A 22,201-nucleotide genomic window follows, 5' to 3' on the forward strand; every position below is an offset into this window, starting at 1 on the left:
CCTACATGTAACTGGAAGCAGTATGCTCCTTTCATTCCTGCAGTACTCTGTCTCCATTCCCTCTATGGGAGAAGGAAAGGTTCTCTTGGAAGAGGAGTCTGATCTTAATTAAAAATGAGTGTCTCTCATTTCCTCTATACTTCAATTAAGTGCAAAGATTTACTCCTAATCTGCCACATGCGTCAGAAACGGGTTTCTGGTGGCTTGTCAGAAGGAGTAACTAATCAGAGAAGTGAGAAGGCAATGGCACAATTACCTTGGATTGGATGGAGCATCTTAAGGAATTAAAAGATAAAATTGCCTTTTCTTCTCAGCATAATCTGTCTCTATTAGCAAAGCTGCAGTTTGGCCTTATCAGATCCTGTCTCTGATCAGATTCATTTCCTGTCCCTTTCACACAAGACTAAGTGCTTCAAGTCTGGCCCTTGGATCTGGATTTCAAGGCAAAATTCTATTCTTGAAATCCCTAGCCCATCTTTGCAGTTTGGTCAGTGCTGTGAGGTTGTGAGCCTGGGGCACCAAATCTTTACTTGCCCTTGTCCCTGGGATGGGACACTTGGCATTAATATATGCAGGAGTAAGAACTCCAGGAGATGGGGCTTTGCTGCCTGAAAATCTCATTTTCCTGGGAGTGGAGAAGTTGCTGAAAAGCTTAGAAACATGGAGTGGATGCAACCAAATGCTCAGAAACAAGAAATTAAGTAACTTCACCTGACTTTAAAAAAAAAAAAAAAAAAAAAATCAGTATCTTTAACTCAGTAAAGATTTTATATAAGGCCTAATAAAGGAATACCAGATTTGGCTCTGAAAGCTTTTTGCCTTTATTCTGTGTGCTTATTGAGGTGAGTGCAGAGCTCCTCCAGTGATCAGGGGATCAAATTCTTCTCTACTGTTTTATTTTTGGGGACATATTGAGCTTCACATACTGTTTTGAACATTTACAGTGCTTGATGCTGAAGGTTTCTGCCCTCAGTAGTGGTGTTTTCAGAGGGGAAGCAGGGGTGGCTTTGGGGCTGTTCTAAGGTAGGGTTGCTCTTTTCTAGAGCCCCAGAGGCTCTGACAGAAGTCAGGGGATGAAACCCAGAAACCTCTTGGAGGCTAATGCAAGAGTCTTTGTGCAGATTGAGCCATATGATAGCCCTGAAAAGGGCTGAAATTTTGCTTGCCAATGTGCTGCATCCCAAACCCTGGTGCTTCTCATCTGTAGTATGAACATGAGAAAAGATGGGATAGTGTTTAAATAATGGCACAAGCAATTGATTCTCAAAAAGTTGTCCTGGATGGGAATAGGAAAAAAACAGAGACTTTATTGTGCTAACCTTTTCCTATCCAAATAATTGTCTCTGAAGTAATTATTTGCATAAGTCAAAATAATTTTTAAATAAAGGTGTTGTCCTGCTTCTCTGCACTGTTGTTATCATTAACCTTTTGGACAACATGATAATGTTGGTTTCCCTCAATCTGATAATAAAATGCTGTTCTTTACCTTTTTTTCCTATGGGCCTCAGCCCTGGAAAGGTGTGCACATCTCTGACTGAAAAATTGAAATTTAATTTCTTACATGTGAATTTTCAAATTCAGAAAGTTAGAAATCTAAATCTAGACCCAACTGTTACAGCAGTATTCAGATAGAGCTGGTTGGAATTCTACATGGGTCTGCTCTCATAATGAAATCCCTGTGCCTTGCCCAGGGTGTCATGTTAGGTAAACACTTCCTAACATCCAGAGCCAGCCAGAAGGAAGCACCAGGCAGAGGACGGGATTCAGGCCAACTCAGTCTGGTGCCTGGAAACCTGTTCCTGTGTCTTGCAGTTGTTGCACTCAGTATGTTGAGGTGAAGAGATCTTTATTTTGTGTACACCCATGAGGGCTTTCCTCTGGGGAGTGTGCTGGGTCCGGGTGTTTGCTTTGTTGCTTATGCCCATCCTGAAGAGGATGTTATTCCATGTGGCAAGCAAGTACTTGTGTACCTTCTTGAGGGTAAGAGGGATGGATGAAGCAGAGAAGCTGTGGATAAGATGTATTGCCAAAGACTTTTTCTTCCAGTCCTTGGTTTGTGTTATTTCTCTACCATATTTATGAAATAACTTACTCTAAGCACCTCCAATTGTTTGTTTTTAATGTGTGCTGCTTTGATGCAATTATCCATGATACTGGCCAGGCATAATCAGATATATTGCTCCTGGTGAAAGGCATTTTTTGGCTGTACATCTGTACTTAGTTGAGAACAGTTCCCCTTTTTGAATCTGAGCCTATGTGACTCACATTCAGCTGTCCCCTTTTCGGATGGAAGGATGAGGAAGAGAATATTTTGGTCATTTGAAGCAGGCTTTCATATTGTGCATTCCTGGGATGTTTTTCTTGGTTGTGGGAACAGACAGAACCATTCATCCCAGTATGGAAAGATTGCAGGAAGAATGTAGCAGAGATCTAGAAAATGTTTGTTGTCTGTCATATCTCACAAAAGAAATAAAAACAAAATAAGCAGAGCTGGTGGCACTGGAGTATCCAGAGGAGCAGATGGAGTGTGTCTGGAGGAAGTCACATTTCCATGAAGTTTTGCAGGAAGGCAAAGCTTACAGCTTGTGCAGGTGAATGATAAATAACATAGAGAATAGAAATTTTCAGTTCCCCTGAAGTTGCTGGGTAGAGCTTAAAGAGTATTCTGGCTGATTTCAGTGTCAGGGAAGAGAGATGGCTCATGTGTTTCTTACACCACAAATTTGCCTGTGTTCAGCCTTTACTGCTGGAACCAGATTTTTCAGAAGAGCTGGAAACGGGTTTTTCGGGAAGGCTCTGCTAATAGAGCCCGTTGGTGAGCTGAGGGTTCTGTACAGGAGCTCAGAGCATGTTGTTATCTCTAATGGAGCGGGGCAGTGCCCTGTGGAGACACTGGCCTGTGTCCCAGGCCAAGGGTATTTCTGCAGCATAAAAGCTGCATCACTCAGTCAGGAGCTAATGTGCAACTTGGATGGCTCAGGCAGCCTTGCTCTGGGTGGTGAAGATGACCTAACGGAGTCATTTGGAAGAGCTCCGTGCTCAGTGTTCAGAGCTTCCTAAAAATCTGATCACATATATTTGTGTTGAAGTGGGGGAGAAACTGGTGACAGAGAAGGAGTATCTGTCCCTAGCAGCAGGCACAGACTTCTTTAAAAGTGTCCCAGACGTTTATTTTTATGTGTGTATTGCTGACAAACTGCATTTATAGTAAAATTTACTCCAGTTCATCCTAATTTCCCTGTGTGATGATGAATGTGCAGGGATGTGCTGAGGCAGCCGTCCCTGGCTCTGATCAGCCTGCAGCTTGTGACATTGACACTTTAGATGGATGAGTTTGCCCCTCCCCATAAGCTGACATGCAATGGGCACAGCCAGGTGGGGGATCTGCTATGATTCCCACTTGAGAAGTTTTTGAATCTGTTGTATGTGACCCCGGTGAGTGTGGCCACAAACTGCTTATGGTGGCTGTATTTCAGGATAAAATCTGTTCCAAGGGGAGCATGATTAGCAGCCTGTGGAGTTCATTTGTTTTTAGCATTACTGTGTTGAAAGCACAGTAGTCAGGAGTAAGGGCATGTTGTGAGGAGGGCAAACTTTCAGGCTGAAGGTGATGGATTGAGATATCTAGGTAGAGCACATCACCTGCCAGCAGAAGTGATAGAAATCAAACTGGTCTGTAAAATCAAAGCCAGCCCTGGCCAAAATGTGTCGTATGAGATGGAGTGGGTGGGAGATGCCACATCTGATGGCTTGACAGATAAAAGGAACTTGGCTGATCAATGTTTCTCACCTCCAGATTCAGTTCCTTGTCTCCCTGTTTTATGCTAAACAGAGCTGGAAGCTGCCGCCTCCTGTCCAGCTCTGACAGCTGTTCCTTGACAGCTCTGTTGCAGGAAGGCTGGTTTTCTCTTCCTTGAGAAGAGATTCTTGCTCTTGTCTCTTATTTCTGCTGTGGGTGATGTGGTTGGAGCATCCTGCCTCTCATAACCAGGCCTGACTTCTGTGTGAGGTGAATGTCTGCAGGTGTCTGAATCCACCCCAGGTACTGAGCACCTTTGTGGGCACATGGGGAAAAGGCCTTGATCCCTCAGTTTTTTGCTCAGGCTCCCTCCCCAGGATGTTTCTGCTGATCCATCCTTTCTTTGTTTCTTTAAGCTGATGTAGGATGACTGACTCTTACTGCTCTTTGGTGTTTTAGATATTTGTGGGCCCTCCGGAATACAGTTTTGGAATTCTCCTTGCGGTTTTCCCTCCTCTGTGTCTGCTTGCAGCTTTTCCTGGAGCCCTGCCAGCCCTCTGCTCACTCTGACCCAGCCTGTGTTGAGGTCCTTACTCATGCCTTAATCACTTGCCATCCTATTATTGCAATTCCCTCCTTGCAGCATCTGTAAATCTTTGCTGCACTGATTCTCAGGGGTGCTGCCTCCTTCCTTTGCCCAGGAAGCAGGTCTGTGTGTCCCCAGTTTCTGGCTGGTCCTTGGATTGCTCTCCCTGCAATTCCCTCTGCTGTTAGATTGGCATTGTCCCTGGCTTACTCTGCTGCCACCTTTTTTCCTCCACATCCTAGCCTGCTGGCTCCCAGCCTCAGCTTCCTTTTGGCTGATAGACTCATTTTATGATTATTTTTCTTTATCCATTAGGAATGTTATTGCTTTTTTTTTAAAGCAACTTAGTCATTTCCTTTATTTTTCCTTTCTTGTCATAAAATTGTACTTGTTGATGCAACATCCTTGCAAGGAATTTGGAGGTTTTATTCCATGTGCCTGCTGGAAAGGGAATGATATAAGGAAGGGTTGTGACTTTGCTAATGAATAGTTGGTAGAGTTATGCTTAAGTTTCAGGAAGCTTGGGGTTTGTTTTTTTTTTCAAATTTTCTTGTAAATCCATAGGGTTAAATGCCCTTTTTCTGTGATAAGTTTTTGGATTTGTCTTTAAGGAAAGGAGCTGAAAGCCCCATCTCAGACACTGGCTTCATCCTTCCTTCCCCTGCCAGTTTGGAGAGGCTGCCCTGAAGGCTGGTCAGACTCAGGGCTGTGCATCAAAGGTGATGCCTTTTGTCAGGGTTCTGACAGCTCAGCTGGGGCTTGGCTGTTGCTGAACTGAGGCTTTAGAATTTAAAACCAGTCAAAACCATTTCATTTACTCAGATCCCAAACTGTATTTAAATTCTTGTTTAATGGCTCTGGGAGGTTTCATCTTTGGCCCAGGACTTCGAGATTGATGAAAAAAATTTAACATGAAGATGGGAGATGAGGGAAATTATCACCTTTGTTTTATAGGAGAAGAAATGAAAGGTTCTGACTCTTCTAGGGCTGTGAGGACGGAGCTGGGCACTGCTTTCTGGGAACCTTTCCATGCCCTCCCACTCATTCTCTGATTTCTTTGTGCTCTTCTCTCCCAGGTGTGTGACAATGGAAGAAGAGGGGCATCATCGAGAAGCCTGAACGGTAACACCAGGACAGCTCTTGAGACACTGGCAATAGGAGCCTGAGATACAGGAGACAGGAATCATGCTGAAACCAAGTGGACTTAAAATCCCAGGCAGAGCTGGGAAGCACTCCAGCCCAGTGGGACGGGCATCAGGGACCACTGCAGCTGCTGTCACCACTGGCTCAAAAGAAGGTAAGAGCTCGCTGACCCAGGTGATTGTCTGGCTTGGAGGCAGTGGACTAGTGGAGCCAGTGTTCCGTGGGATGTGAAATTCCCCATCTGTATGTAGGTTGACTGATCAAAACAAGTCTAACAGGCTGAATAAATGGGCTCCCTCTCCCAAGTAATGCACAAAAGAGGCAAGTTGTGGAGTTCGTGGGAGACAGATGGATCCCCTGATGCTAAGGGCTGACAGAGGTACCTATACAGACATTGGCATGGGAAGGGCTGGTAATTAGGCAGATGACCTTAAACACTGCCCTGTAGCCATTGCTATTGGCCTGTGAGGATGTAGGAGTAAGAACTGAGCACTTAAGGTGATTTGGCCTGTGCTGATTACCTCAAATTAGTGCCTTTGTTTAAACAGAAACATTTGAAGCCCTAGGATTTGAATAATGACTTACCTTCATATACCTACACATGCCTTGCTGCTGTTGATCTATATCCAGTGTATACATAAGCTCTGCAGACTGCCATTATCAGTATAATTAACACTTCAAAAGCAATTGAGGGTGTGTTTTGCTTAGGTTTCATTTTTCTGGCTTATTGGCTGGTGGGTTGTTTTCTATTATATATAATTTAGTAAATATTCAAGATGGGAGTTTTATATGTCATGTTTTTCATTTCACTTTTTAACAAAGGCTTTCTTCTTGCTTCTGGGGAAACACATCAGGATAATGTATATCCTATCAAAACTTGTACTTTCACTATATTACATTTTCATTTGAGAAGGTCACTGGTTGCTTCTTTAGATCTGTCAACCTCTTGTCCTTATAATTCAGGCCACTTCCTACATGTCTGATTACTTTGCTATATGTTTCAGTCCCCAAAATATATAACATTTAGCAGGATCAGGAAAGCCTTTTACCTCTCAGACAGCATTTTCAATCAAGGAGATAATATTGGTCAAAATTTGCTTTAGCATGCTCGGACAAATTAGTCAGGGATAATGGTGCTGCAAAATGAGTGTCACCAGACAATGCTGCCTCTTGTCAGAGTAATGCAGGAGTGTTAGTTATTTAATCTAAACAAAAAACCCCATCTCTGAGGTTTCTGTTTAGCTTGGGCACTTTGGGATGGTGATTCAGGCCCACCCTCTGTGCAGGATGTTCACACACAGACTCTACTTGCTGCTGAGCCACTGACTCTGCTCCCTTATTATTCATCAGGGGCTATGCTTTGCTCATGGATTCTTTCAGCTGAGCTCTCTCTTCTTTCAGTGACCAGTCGTGTACGTATAACCTCTGCCATTCTAAATTCTTTCCACAAACAGTATTGTAAAAGTCACAGCTCTAACTTGGCTTTTTGCACATCTGCAAGGTCTTGTTTGAGGGGCCAGTTGCTGCTTGAGGTCATGGGCAGAGTTCCAGATCCTTTTGTGTGATACAGCACTGTAGGGATTGGAGAGGTACTGCTCTTCCCTTGTTGAGGACTCGACCCTATGTGTGGAGATTAACAAATGTTTGGGTTGCAATTTTGTGTGAGTGGGTTTTAATATTAGCCTGATTTCTTAATTTTGCACCCAAATCTAAGGTACTGAATTATCCTTTTATTTGTTTGCTAGAGGGAAACACAAATTGACAAAGGAAAATTTGATGGGTTTGGCTGTGTATTTTAAAGTTATTCTTCTGGCCCTGTATTTCTGAATTTCCCCCTTGTTTTTCCATCCCCTCAACTGGGATTGAGAAATGAACCAGAACTCCAGTGATGTGCCTATTTAGCTCCCAGTTGTGACTCTCTCAAGGTGCTTTGGTCTGGATTTATAATTGCAGTATGTCATGGAGTTGCTTTCAGTTGATTTTAATCACATGAAAAACACCAAAATGAGGGAAAAGATCTGAGGCCTCTCTTCTCCCCAGAGGCTTTGTAGTGGCATCTCAGCAGGCACAGTTGGTGCATGTGTTGTGGTATGAAAGGGTCGGTCAATGGTGGGGTCAAGGCAACCTCTGGGCTGAATGCAGCGCGTGTTCGCTGGAGTTCCTTTGTGCCTTGTTCAGCTCCAGCCATCTGTCACCAAGGGATGTGCAGCAAAGTACCCTGTGCAGGCTCCAAACAGAGTCTGACTACTTTGCTTGAGAAGTTTAAAGTTTTTTTCCTGGAAAAAAGTGGGCATGGAGAAGGGGAGAAGTCTTGTGATGGTGGGTTGGTACTGTGTGACAGCTGTGCTGCTGCTCCTCTGCCTCTCAGGATGGTGCAGGAAGCTTTTGGAAATTGTGGAGCTGCTGGAGCAATCACAGCACTGAGCCATTCCTACCTAGAAGGTGAGAACAGAGCACCTGTGGGGCTACTTAAACAACGTGGGCTGGGTGAATAACAGTGGTTGGGCTTGTAGTTTTATCTCTGACACCTTCTCTCTCAGTGTCCTGCTCAAGAGCTGCTGCTGTGTCCCTGCATGGCCTGTACCTGCTCTTCTTCCTGCAAATCCCTCCAAAAGTCTGGCCAGCTGCCTCTTGCTCCTCTCCTTTCCAAAGATAATCTGTGAACGAAGTGTGCATCCCAAAATCCTGCTGACCTGCCTGTGTGCCCTTCTCTGAGAACAGAAGCATCTGTGTTGGCTGTGTGGCCTAGCTGCAGCACAGTCACAGGATTCAGCCTTTGGTACGGGAAAACTACAAAAGAAAATACTCTTTTTTTTCTGTCAAAGTGGTTTAATTCTGTTCCAGAGCCAAGTGTCTACATCACTGAAACCCTAACCACAGCAGGCACTTACATGAATTTTGGGGGTGCCTGCAGCCAAAGAATCATGGTAGATGGCTGTAGAAGGTGGATTTCATTACGTTTCCTGGGATTAATCAAATCTGGACCTCTAGACTTCATATGAGATCTTAAAGTTGCATGAAGGAGTCTCTGTGAGGTGTTTGAGAACCCTGCAGAAACCATGAGCTCTATGACCTGTGTCTGTGCATTGAAAGTGCTTCCTGGGAGGCTGACAAGGTTTTCCTGACTCCACAAAAACTCAGTACATGCCCCTGAACTCCTGCCTTACTCCTTGCCTCTGCACTTAACGCGCCTCTTGCCAGAAAAGCCAAAGGAGACTTCTCTGTTTTCTGGAGCTCAATGGAAGAAAACCAGAGTGGTTTGGGTTACAAAATACAGAGCTGCAACACTGATCTATATGAATTTGCTACCTTGGGGGAGGATAGAAATCTCAAAAGCTTGAAACATAGCTGCAAAAGAGAACCATAAATCCAACAAAGCACAGGATTACACTGCAGCAATGCCCAGTCTGTTGCCTCTGAGATGTTCCTTGGCTCTGGGAGCTTGGGGCCGCCTCAGAAAGACCCCAAATTGGGATTATATCTTTCAGATTGCGTGTTCAGAGAAGGTGCCCATTCTCCAGTTGTATGGAAGATATGTCAGAACCATTAGATGCAAATGAAATTTTAAAAGCTTCACACTTTGATCTTCTTCCCCTCCCGTAAGTTTATCAATCTTGTCTACACAAGTGCAAGTAGAGGTACTTCCCTTTATTCTTACTCTGGAATACACAGAGTTGCTTTGATTTCTCCTTTCTCTTTTCCCCAGTGCTCTGCTCATATTCCTCTGTAGAAAGTCAAGTGTCTCTTACCTATCTCTCATTTCTCTCTTCCTTTCCCAGGCACGGAGATACCTCTTCAACATTTCCATGTACTCTTGACAACTCACATCTTATGTACCAGAAGGAGGGTCAATGCAGATGAGAGATGCTTTGTGTGCATGTCTATAGAATTTCACAATTCAGGGCTGTAGGTTTCTATAGAGACCAAATGTGCTGTAGTCACACTGAGCCAGCTTGTCTTACGTGCTGTATCAGAGTTATTTTTCCTGAAAACACATTCAGAGTCAATTCTGCTCATAGAATGTCCTACATCCTCTTTGAACTTTGCTTGAGTAGAGAGTTGTTGTGTCTCCTTACCTGAGCTGGTGCTTTCACAGAGCCATTAGGTGTAAGAGCTTTTGTGGTGGTGGTCTGGGTCAGGTACATTGGCTTGCTGTGGTTGGGGGCTTTTTTTAAAAAAAACCCTGAAATTGCCATTTCCACTAAAAGTCAGTGGGGAACTGGCAGCTGACATGGACCCCTGGAAGAAATTAGCCTTGAGTGATGTCCATGCTGGCTATCCTTCTCCTTTCACTCCCATAAAGCTCTAACAATGGAAAAAATAAGTTTGGCTGCTTTGCAGTAACTACTTTCCTTAACCAGACTGAAATTTCATCTCCAGCTGCCTCAGGAGAGGATTTCCCACAAATGTGTTGGCTTATTTCCCATGTTTCAAGTGAAGAAAGTCACTGCTCTTGACCCCACATGCAAGAGAGGTTTCTGTGTTAAAGGTGTGGGTCACTGGTAAAGGGCTCAATGTAATATTTTGATTTCTTGTTACAAAGCTCATATGTCTCAGTTTCTTTCCCACCCTCCTCCTGGAAAAGCCTGCTTTTTCAAGATGGAAAGAGAATGGAAGCTGTGATGAATGGGCCCACAGAGCCCTCCCAGCTGGTGGAACAGGTGAAAGCTGCTGGGAAGAGAAGCATTCACATTTCAGAGTGGGTTTTGTCTGCTCAGAGCAGTGTTAGAGTAATGTGGTTGGAGGAGAAATTTGCCTTTCATACTTCATTTGGCTGTCAGCTGGCTCTAGTGTTTGTTTATGGTTCTTAAATCTCATGTTCAATTAAAAAATTCTAGCAAAAGGTGGAGGAAAAAAGAAATATATTGGATTTGCGGATGGAGCTGGGCAACATTGAGACTTCAGTGCTGGAGGCAAAACAGCCCAAACTTATTAAGTTTTCTGTGAGACTTATGTGCATGCAGTCAGAATCCAGACCTTGGATTTTACAGATGGGTCCTGTCTTTCTGAATGGGCAAGTGCAAGTGTCTGTCACATCAATTTCATATTTAGACATGGCTAACAATAGCAAAACTGTTTTTCAGCATTACCTAGTTTTATTGCCAAAAACTATGCTGTGATAGCTAAACTACACACCATATTGCTGGGAGCCTGGGAATGCCTTCCTGTTTTCATCTAAGTGTATGTGCATTATTTTAGATGAAGAATAAACGCACGGAGCTAATAATGCTGGCATAATGTCTGCTTCTGCAAACACTGTTTGTTGCTTTGGTTCACTAAAAATAAGAGTGAAGCAGACTGGAACACTCCCAGGGCCGTTACAGATAATGGAATGACTGGGCTCCATAGGGTAATTAAACTACAACATGCTGTAATGAGGGTTTGATAAGCCTGAGCTGGGTATCGGGTCCCAGTTAGTTGTATTTGGGTTTTGGGTACTGATGGGCTGAGGCTGGTACCTCCTGGGGGACACTTACTGCTCTACCCAGGGGTTGAGTTTGCATGAGGGGGTTAAGTTTTTTTTCTTAATTTCTTTTCTAGAAATGTGATTATGTTTTGAGGGCCGCTTTTAGTTTGAGACTCAGCAGTTCTATGGCCGAGTCTCTTTTGATCTGTACCTGCCTCAATTCTGCTGGAGGACCCTAAATCTCACCACCACCTTAGCTCTCTTGTACATTTAGTGCCTTGCTCTTGCCCTTCCTAGTGGGAAATCTTCATTCCTTTTTATTTATCTGTCACAGTATTAACAGCAACATATCAGTAAATTAACTTGGAAATCAGTTGTTCACCCCTCGCATTTCTCAGAATGTTGTTTAAGTTAAATTGGCTGGATGCATAGCAGTAAGAAGCAATTTCTTTTGCTTCTAGAATTTTTTGCAGTAAAAAACAGAGGGAAGGATGGTGTCCTTAATGAGGAATTTATGCTTCAGTAATGAGAGAACTTGGGGAGGTTGTTCTCAGGTAATTATTGATGGTTTGGTGGTGTCTTAACACAGGCTTTTTTTATAAAGCTGCAAGAAACTGCTGAGGCTCTCTGGTTTTGTATCAATCTATTAATTCTAATTTCCAAATAAATATGAAAGACAGTAAACCACTGTTTTGCCTGAAACAAAAGAAATAGGATTCTAGTGTCCGGAGCAGCTGATTGACTGGCACAGACATAGGGACCTAATTCTTGTCTATTCAAAGGCTTTGTGCCTCTTGATTAATATTAGCTTGGGGTGTTGTGTGCTGGTGAATTGAAAGAGAAGACCCAACATCACGGGGCCAGGGGCTGCTATTATTTCTAGCAAACATTTGGTTTTGCTGTTTTGCATCAGGCCTCATGGAGTGATTGGTATTGTCAGCTCCCATCTGAGTGCTGTCCTCAATTAAATCCATGCTGCAACCCTGAGTGGATATTCTTGGGGTCGGATTAGTGATCCTGCTGGAAATGTGTCATTGGTGTTGATGAAGTTTGATTAGGTCTTGCTTTATGTTAATGGGTCTGTATACACAGTGTTTTCAGTTCCTTGGGGAGTTGGGAGGTTGAGGTGCCAGTGAGATGTTTGAGGATCAAATGCCTCTATTACAGTATCAGCAGATTAGCACTTCATTAGTAGCCAGAGCTGCAGTATCCAGGTATGCACAGGCAGTCACCTGGTCACGGAGTTATCAGGTATCTGAAAGAAAACAAGATTGTTTTCAAGGGCTGAGCAGGAAAAACTGCAAATGAGAGTCACTGTTTTGCTGATGCAGGGCTGATGTACAGCTGAGGGGTGGGAACTGCAGCAACCATGGGAGCAGCTCTGCTGAGCGATCATTAGAGCCTGAGTGTATCCCCTCAGTGCTGCTGTGGGTTGACTGAAGTGCCCTGTGTGGAGGTCATGTCCCTCTGTACAAATCCAGTTGCTCATGGACACAGATGCTGTCATGAGACCCTGCATATTTGTTCTCATCCTCATGGTGTATCCTATGCCAAAGGTTTGCTGGCTTGGTTGTGGACCAACCACTTGACTTTTGCATAGGGCCTGTATTCAGCCCACATGTGCCATTCATGAGCCACTCTGCCTGTCATCCTGCACTCTGAAATACCTTTTGTACTGGGGTTTTTGAAGGTGGTGGTTCCTCCACCCTTTCTGGTTCCCCTCCTGAAGGGGGGAAGTACCTTTGGTGGCATTCCTCTCCCGAGAAGTAATTCAGTTCATTCCAAGTAATATAAAAGGGCATTGAATCAATCTTAATTTAATCTGCTTCCAGGTAACATATAGAGATAGCTGTGAGTCTGATTTTAATTGTCTTAATGATTAGATACTCTTAGAAGGATTTGATAGAGTCAATCTGTAATATTCAGCTCGTTCACTGTGGAGGGGGTGCGAGCACACACCAAAGGCATGTGGAGGTCAGACGCCGTCCTGTCCTCTCTGTCTGTATCTCTTCACAGAACAGCAGGGAAAGAAAATCAGCTTCCCACAGATGTTCAGCTTATGGAGGTTGGAATATAATGAACCAAATCCTATTCAGCTGGGCTGGTGTAAGTCTGCAGTATCATCAGTGTGGCTGTGGTTATGCCCATCAGAGGAGGGCTGCAGCTTCAGGGCGGGATCTGCTCCTGCATGTTCTGCCTCCAACAATTGCACTAATCCAGCAAGAGCAGATTAATCATTAAAGGCCTGAGCCAATATTCATTGAAATTAAAAGAAAGATTCCCTTTGGCATAGATGGATTTGGGATGAGAGTCTGCAGGATTAAAGTGGCATCAGACTGTTGGTACGTAATATTTGCTATAGGTTGGAATGAACCATCACACATTGACCCTGCATGTGAGCATCTTCCTTGCAAGCAGTCAAGTAGGTGACTTGGTCTCCACAAAAGCCTTAAAACATTTAGAATACAGATATTATTCTCTATTTAAGTTCAGTAGGATATTTACTTTTTAATGAAGATGCTAGAAAGTAAATAAATATCCTGTTCCCGTAAAAGAGAGAAACTGGTATTTATGCAGGAGTAAGGTCTGTAAGAAAACACTGTTTATCACAACATTTGCTCTAAAATAATAAAGAGTTGTCAAAATTGAGCTGTCTGTGACTTGAGCAACTCTATTCAAAATACAGTTGATGGTCTTTCTGCTACAAAATGTGTTTGGCAATGCTGTTTTCCAGCACAATGAATGTGTGTCCTATGTGCTACATCTGGGTTGTGGACCGGAGGATGCAGCAGAGCACTCCATGGCTGTGTTTGCAGAATTCTTTGTGAGAAAGGAAATGTTTGTGATTGGGGATTTTTAAATGGTCTCAGAGGAAGGCAGTCATGAACTTAGCCATGAGTACATCTTAAAAGCTGAACCTGCACCAAGGTTCAGGAGTTAATTTGTGTGATGTAGTGCACTGCCAGTGCTGCAGTTGTTGGGCAGCATTATGCAGCAGTTAACTCTGCTACAGGAGTGTTCTCAATCTGCTTGAGGAATTCCTACCAAGCAGGAACTGTAAGTCGTTCTCCCTTTCTGTAATTATAAGCCTCCTATGCACACGTGTAACCTCTCTGTTCAAGACTCTGAATGCCTCACCACCTCGTGTAAAGCCTGAAGGCTGTTAGGAAGGTCAGTATGACCCATGTCTTACACACAAGACAACTTAAAGAAGTAGGTCTTGCCCATGTCATCCTGTAAGTCAGAGGTGAAAGTGGAAGTTATCTTGGCCAGCAGGTTTTTCTGGCCTTTTGTCCTCCCAGTCCGGGCACAGGAGCAGCAGCTTCCCTCTCTGATACCGCTTCCCCTCATCCTTTCCAGTGACTGAAGTGTCGTGTCTGTAAACATTAGTGCCTTTGGAATTTGGCTGAGGGTGTGCAGTCATTGAGTTATGGGGCAAGTTTCTGTCCTGCACATGCCTGTCTTATTTCACACTTCAGTCTACACAGCTGTTTGGGATTCATGTCCCTGAAGATGACAGGAGCATTTTGTATTGCTGTATAACTTATTTCACAGAAATGCTTTCTGCAGAATATTTTATTTGGAGGTATTTGCTCAGAAAAAAACCCAAAAAACTTGCTAGAAATTAGAAGGGTTTGATGGAGATTTAAACAGAAGAATTTCAGGTAGGGATGGTATGATGTTGAGAAAATTCTGAACCCTAAAAAGGGCTTGGGGGTATCATCCTCAGTGACTGACTCTGCCCTGGCTGGGTGTTCAGAAGATAAAAGCCTAAAACTGATCATCTGATAAACTGCTGAAACAGTGTCATGAGAGAGAGGCATAGTTCACGTGTGAGTCTTTTATACCTGTAAGGTGTGCTGGGAAAGGGAGCCTAGTGTGTGCTCAGGGTGCCTACTGGGGCCCTGTGCTCAGTCTTTGGTGCAGCTCAACTCCTCATCTCCCAAGCTTTATCTGTGGTCTCTCACTTCACATAATCAATTTCCCCACCACCACTGCTGCTCACTTTGCCTACCATCACTCCTGGAATGGTGTAAGATGTCATTTCTGGTGGTCACTGAGGCTTAGATCTGTTGGGTTTGAGAACACTTGCTGTGGGGGGTCAATGTTTGTATTGTAGCTCTTGTGTTTTAGGATCAGATCTGGATCATGGTCATGTTTACTTCCAAAAAAAAAAAAAAAAAAAAAATTAGGATCCCCCTGCAAATAGGCGACTTGGCTTTTTTGAAAATGATCCCTGTTACTTTACACCCCCACTGAAACTAGAAAAAAATGCTATTTTCAGAATACATGGTCATGTGACCTGAAAATAAAATTGTTGTGTTAAATGACATTAGGATGTACTTGGGATAAAAGGTTGTGACATACCTGAGAGAGAGAAGGCAGAGAAAACAGCTGATGATGACCAGAAGAAAAAATTGTGGTGACTGCAGAAAGGAAGAACAGCAGCTTATGGAGCTGGAGAAATTCTGGAGCAAAGACAAAACAATACCAGCGGTTGAGAAACATAAGCTGGAAAAGTCTTTGGAGGAAATGTCTTTGAGATTAGCCTTGCTTTGAGTTCATACCTTGTGTACAGTGGGGTGATAGAGTCACAGCTAGGTTGTGGTATTGGCACTGTGCAGATGGACTCAGAAAAGGAAAAGATTAGAAACTGGGGCTGTGTTGTCAGAGTAGATCAGCCATACAGTCCCAGCCAACCATAAATCCATCGCTCCTTGTCCTCTATATCTCATGGTGAACCAGGGAAGGAACACAAATGGTCTAGATGCTTTCTTGGCTTTTGGGGACCTTGTGTCAGTGAAATAAGGACTGGGAAAGGGGTGTTAATTAGGAAACTAAAAAAAAAAAAAAAAAAAAAAAAAATTAGGCATCCCCTGCAAATAGGTGACTTGGCTTTTCTGCAAATGATGCCTGTTCATGTACAGCTCATTGCCTTTTGAATTGGATACTTAGTTGTTTAAGCCAGGTATTTGGAATAAAGTAGATGACTTTAATCTGCTCTCAAATATCCTTTTTATTAGATTAGGGAAAACAAAGCCAGCCCAACAAACTCTGCATTCTGTGTAGCGTGGGGCTGTGTACAATCAGTCCATTGTGTGCTGTGTAGCCTGCTCTGTGCATGCATGTATGGCTGTAGGAATAAATGGCTGATGGAGTGATGAATCAGAGCTGTGTTCAGTACAGTGCAGCCCCAGGATTGTGCCCAGGTTTGCTTGGCAGTTATGAGATGGTTATCTTTATCTCTCCTATAGTTCCTCTGGGATACTGGGGTGCTGCAGATGGCCCCTGGAACCTCCCTCTTTCAGGTGGACGACTCAAGGAGATGGTGCAATTGTACTGATGTCATGTTTCTACTGAGGAAGGGGAAAAACTACATACAAGGTAGAAAGCCTAGTGCTTGTCTGTCTGCTGGTACCATCCCAGCGGTTCAAACTGCATAGCTGGTTACACTGAAAACCAGCCTCTCAGCATGCAGATAAAGAGCTAACAAAGCATCCTCCTTCATTCTTACATGTCAGGTGTTAAATTTTTCTACTTCTCCTCTCAAGAGTAGCTGCAGACAGGGCATGAGGAAATACCCTTTGTGGCTGCAGGCTGGCAGCTCTTGTAAAGAGCAATTGTGAAGATTATCCCAACTCCTGCCAGAGGGAAGCAGAGCAAAGCAAAATTAGAAAGTCAGAGCTTGTGGTTGTACCAAAGAAATATTTCTGAGATTCAGCAGGTAGAAATGAGAAGTGGTTATCTGTCAAGAGAGGAGTGGGGAAGATCTTACTGCTGTTCTCTATTGCTACATGTCTAGCCCTTATCATGGGGAGACTCCATGGTGCCAGCAGAACACTCACTGCCTGAGCTTGCAGCTTCCAGCTGCACAAACGTACTGAATAAAGGATGCTTTAAGCCTGAGCTGGGGGCATGTGGGCCTCTGCAGTGCTCAGAGTGCAGTGGGAGCACAGGTATGAGTGGCACAGCTCATCACCTGTCACACCAGGGAAAATACTGTGCCACACTCAAGCTAATCTGACCTGACTGGACTAACCAGATCACTGAGCACTGTGAAGATATACGAGAGGTTATAATGCTTGTTGCATAGCTGGAGTAAATACTGTGCCCACAGGCAGTCTGTACCCAACCTGGAATCAAACTAGACTGTCTGCTGTCATTTAACTTTTCTTTCCCATGGATTGTTAGAGGTGCAGTCAATCTGCGTGTGCATGGCTGCTCAGGTTATGCCCTGTGAGTAAACAGCCTGAGTTATACACCCACAGCAACTTCTCCTGCATCTTGTTCCCAGTACAGGGAGCTGCTGGGATTCCCTAAACTGGCTCCAGTTTCATCAGAAAGTAATAATTGCCCTCTGGACAAAGCCAGGCTCTTTTTTTTGGTACCTTCTATTCTACATTTGTTTGGGACTGAGCTAATGCTATTATTTCTGAATGAATAAGTCAGTGGCCTTTCTGTGTGCACGTGCTTGAGCAATGCACTGCTTGGCTGCTCATCTCAGCTGGTGCTGTAGGAATGGTCCCAGAGTCCATCCAAGTGGGTTTTGTGTGGGAATGATGCCTGAGCAAAATTCCAATATGTAAAAAGGCTGTGACATTTCAAAACCGTGCTGCTCAATTACTTCTTCTGGTGTAGAGAAAGCACTATGCTTTACTTGGCTGCTCTTTACAGTGTTTGGTGCTCAAGATAAATTTCTTCAGTTCAGAAGGTGTCCCAAGACTGTTCTTCTCTCTGTGCTAGTGCCAGTGTTCTGCCTGGCAAATCGTTTATAAATGTCTCATTAAGGACCTGTGTCTGCCTCCTTTTCTTTCTTTTTGTCATTGGATCAGCTCCCTGAGAGCAGCTGTCTTCACTTCCATCACAGCAGCCCCCAAACCACACTTGCGCCTTACAGATTCCCACAGCCGAAGAAACCGCGGACAGCTGTGCACGTGTGTGTGTGTGTATGCTGGGGTTTGTGGGCATGGTGGGTTTAGGCTGAGCTCCTTCCCGAGCTTCTCCATGCTTCTTTGAAAAGAAAAGGCTCCAAGAAGTCAGCTTTGTGCTAGCTTTATAGAGAACTGAACATACGGCGTGACTGGAGCTCTGCAGCCAAGGACGTGTGCGAGTGTGTGCCGGGCATTCACGGGGAGTTGTGCGGCACTGGGGCTGCTGGAAGGAAGCTCCCCGTGCCAGGCAGGAGCCTTCCTTGTAAGTATTTCCCTCCCAGTTGGTGTTTTTGCTCTCAGGGCTATCTCACAGGTTACCCTGGGCTGCTTTCTAATGCTCCTTTCTGCCCTTAAGTCTTTCATTACTTTCATGGTCTGTGTGAGGTAACCCAGTTTGGCTACAGGACTAGTGGGACAAAACTTAGTGGGTCTTTAGAGCTAAGGGCTTGCTTGAATGGAAAACTGTATTTTCTAGTCAGAATAAGCTATGGTGAATAAAGTGAATAATGCTTCTATGTGGAATATTCTCTAGCTGAAGTGATTTTATTATTTATTTAAGGAAGAATAGAGCCTGTGTTATGTTGTAATACACCCTGGGTTACTTTAACATACTAACCTGGGGCTTATTAAATTCTAGTTTTGCAAATGTGTCTGTATGTTATTTCTAGAGATGAAGGGTGGCACACGCTGGGGAAGAAGATATGGGTGTTCCAATCTTTGTTAAATTGCAATACTGGTAAAATTGTGGGATTTTTTTTTTCATTATTTTCTGTGAAAAAATGCTTCTCCAGAGGTATGATATATAGGTCCTGTAAGGCTGAAAAAGTTAAATAGAGTATTGAAAAGTGAATGTTGAAAGAATATACTTATGGTTTTAAAAATAATAATTACATAAAAATTAAGACTCTAATCTTGAGATGAATAGATCCATCCCTACGCTGCAAGGTAATTATCCCTCAGTGAAGGAAACCTTGTGCATTTGCTACTAGTCACTCGCCTCCCTTGTGCTCTGTGCTGCCAAAACCAATCTGCTTTGCATATTTCATTGAATACCGTTGCTTATTTGAAAAAAAACTTCAAATCCTCACACAAATATGTAGCTTTGCTGTTTGTTTCTTTTCAGAATTATACTGGATTTGATCTAGCATAGCTGGTAACCCCCCCCAGCTCCTCCATCCCTCCCATCTCTAGCGGGCACCAAGAATGTGCGTCTCGCCTGTGGCAGAGCAGATTTTGTACCAGTCAGCATCTTGAATGAGACCTTTATAAGAAAGCCTTTGTTTGGGATGTCTGTTTGAGGTTCATTGCCCTTCCCAGCTGTCTCTCTGGAGGCAAATATTTGTCTCAATGGGCATCTCCTTGCATTCAGTGCAAGACATCTTTGCAGTGGTCCTTACTCGGTTTTGCTTCTCATTCATAATTCTCATTCTTACTGTCTTCCTCCTCACTGCAGTTTTATTTCTGGGTATGTCTCCTCTCTTCAAAGGAGCTAAGGCCAGGGATGCTGAAGTTGTATCAGATCTTAATATTCACACCATTGGGGTTATTCCAGGGAGCAGCAGGGGCAATAGATTTTCCGGGTGCACAGCTTGCCTCTGTGCCAGATCACAGCCCAAACTTTTCAGCTTTGAACTTGCAGAGCTTTCAGTTGTTGTTTCCAAGTCAGCCATAAATCTCTGGGGCTCCTTCCTCCCACAGTGTGCTGCCAGGCAGTTGGCTATTGTCTGCAAAGTATTGCTTTTTCTCGCAGGCACCTCTTCCCTCTCTGTTTCTGCCTCATCCTGCAGCTTGAAAGGGCCATGATAAATCTTGCAGAAAACAGCTGCTTCATTGCTGTGCTTGATAATTTGAATTTGGATGTGGCAATGGGCTGGCTTTCACTTGATTGCTAACAGCCTCATGTTTATGTAATCCAAGCTGCTTTGAGAAGCTCAAATCCCTGTGTGGGAACCTAGAAATTCTGTGTGTCGAGGCCTCACCATCAGTGAGTGCTGTGGAGGCAGCAAGCACCAGCCCTTCTCCCATGGGAGGTGCCTTGGCTGTGCCTGTGTGGCTGCTGCTAATGCTGCCAAGGGAAGAATCCCTGGCTCCCTGCACAGGTGGCAGCTCCAGGAGGTGCAGCAGGTTGTGCCTTCTTTTCTCTTGCCCAGTAGACTAGCTGCTGTAGGCGGTAGGGAGCAGATGCTCTGGACTGTCCCCCTCTGAGGGGAAGCTCTGATGAGCACTGTTCTCCATCAGGTAAGTTCTGCAGTGTAATGCTTGGAGATGAAGTGGCATTGCAGACCCAGAGAAGTTTATAGTAACTGCAATGTAAATAGATGAGTAAAAACCACTGCACCACGAGCTGACAGTTATGTGGCTGTAAGGACAAGACCGTGCTGTCCTCCAGCTCACAGTGGAGGGTGGTGGGCTGTTGGATGGGGCTGTATCATCCACCACAGATGTTTGGTGCCCTGAGCACAGGCTGCAGCCTGAGCAGGGATAGTGTCTGACTGTCATCCCTACCTCGTCATCAGAGCATTGAACCAAACAGTCAGCCAGGCTGCTCTAATGCCTCCAAGGCTCTTGCATAATCCCTGTGGCAGTAAAACCAGATGTTATTCCTTTTAGCTGGCACCCCTGTGGCCAGCAGTGGGGTTTTCCAACTGACAAAATCTGTCTTGGCTTCAAATGGGCATTACAGTCCTTGGTCCTGGGACTGTCCTGAAGCCCTGCCCGAGCTGCGAGGAGCAGAGCTGGTACCAAAAGTTTTTTGACCAGTCTGGTTGCAAGGCTGCACTTTGAGATTCTCACAGACTGCAGAACTTGCTGCCCTGCCTGCCTCCTGCCACAGGTTAGTGGCATCTACAGAACGAGCCAGTGACGTGAGGGGGAAGTGCCTTCAGTCTTGTGACAGTGGCAGTTCTGCCAGGCTGGTGCACTTTTTGTTGGTGGATAGTGGATGAGAAGCTTATTGATTACCATGGAGAGGGAACGCAGCCAGGAGTAGGTGGGCAACTCTGTGCTACCTATCAGGCTGTCTTGTGATGTGATGATATTTGAGTGCAAAAACCTCAGAAAATTAAAATAGAAAAGGAAAGAAAAGACCTCTTTTAGGGGCACTGCAAAGCTATTTTGTAAATCTCATGTTTGTGCTTATTTCTCCCTCCCTTACACAAGATGCTACTCTCGAATCTATCTTCTTTTTTGTTTTGTTTTGTTTTGTTGGGGTTTTTTTTGTTGTTGTTTGTTTGGGTGGGGGTTTTTTGGGTTTTGTTTTTGGGTTGGTTTTTTTTTTTGGTTGGGTTGTTTTTTTTTTCTTTTCTCTTTCTTTTAAATCTAGTGCGTCTCCATTTTATCAATTAACTGCCTGTCTCTTGATTCCATAGCAACACAACAGGCTGTTGCATTTCTGAGTCCTTTGGCAGTTGGGGTGCCTGGCATGTATCTTGGGAGCAGTCAGACTACAAAAGGGTTCTGAAGGGAGTAGGAAATACATGGGCAACACTCATTGTGCGCTGCTTCTCATGCTAAACTGCTCTTCCCTTCCTCTCCCTCCTCCCCTTTAGATACAAGTTTCCTTTCCCCTTTGTTTCAGTTGCCTGGTGTTAAGAGAGTGCTGTGGGAGGTCAGAAGATGTGGAGGAAGTGAGGGGATGGATGGGTTCAGTGGATGTGGATGGGACTTAAACATAGCACAAGGCTGAGCATGCTGTCAGGGATCCTGCAGAGAAAGGATGCTGATGCTGCAGAGCAAGTGCTCTCTTCCTCCCGCTTCAGTTTCTAGAGCTTTCTTGAGGGGGAGTTTCTTGCTCCTGTACTGTACAAAGCTTCTCTTCACTCCTTCCTGCAGCAGTTTCCAAGAGCTGGAAGAGTCCATGCCCTTTTTGCAGAAGCCTTTGTGCTTCCAGGGATTTTGGACACATGGCTTTCATTGACACAGTAACGAGAGCCATGTGAACAGGCTGAAACTTCAGTTAGACCTTTAACCTCTTCAGCTCTTGGTTGGTAGGAATTTGGCTTCTGAAGTACTGGTGCCCTGTCAGTGTGGGCCCCTAAAACTGATGGGATGAGTTTGCAGAAAGAGCCTTAAGCACCAGGTTTGCCATAGTGGGGGTTAATGTGTAGGCTTTGTGAAGGCCAAAGGAAAAGTAGAGATTTGGAGCTGGATAAGATGTGCATTTAGTGGATGCTCTGTGTGACTTTGATTTAAAAGTTGTTGTTCAGCCCTGGAAGCTGTGACCTACAGGAAGCCCATTTAATCCAAAAAGAATGAGCCAGCTAATGAACACAATAGGGTTGTTAAGTTGGAAAGCCCAAGTGGAAGAGATCCTGCTCACTGCTTGTTGTGTCTTGGAGCCTGGTCCCAGTGAGAGGAGGAAGGCAGGAGCTGCTGTCGCAGTCCTGACTAGCAAG

At 44.4% G+C, this 22,201-nt stretch overlaps 1 protein-coding gene across 7 annotated transcripts in view; it reads left to right on the top strand.

The window, feature by feature from the left end:
• CLIP2 (CAP-Gly domain containing linker protein 2) overlaps window positions 1-22,201 on the top strand; it is a 101,706-nt gene that overhangs the window by 30,145 nt on the left and 49,360 nt on the right. For all 7 annotated transcript variants that reach the window (XM_017742998.1, XM_017743003.1, XM_017742999.1 and 4 more), the window contains one exon: window positions 5,402-5,622. In XM_017742998.1, the coding sequence (XP_017598487.1) occupies window positions 5,511-5,622 (112 nt within the window). In that variant the 5' untranslated portion in view covers window positions 5,402-5,510. The remainder of the gene's footprint in view (window positions 1-5,401; window positions 5,623-22,201) is intronic.

Source organism: Corvus brachyrhynchos, unplaced genomic scaffold, assembly GCF_000691975.1.
Source record: "Corvus brachyrhynchos isolate BGI_N302 unplaced genomic scaffold, ASM69197v1 scaffold99, whole genome shotgun sequence".
Taxonomy (NCBI): domain Eukaryota; kingdom Metazoa; phylum Chordata; class Aves; order Passeriformes; family Corvidae; genus Corvus; species Corvus brachyrhynchos.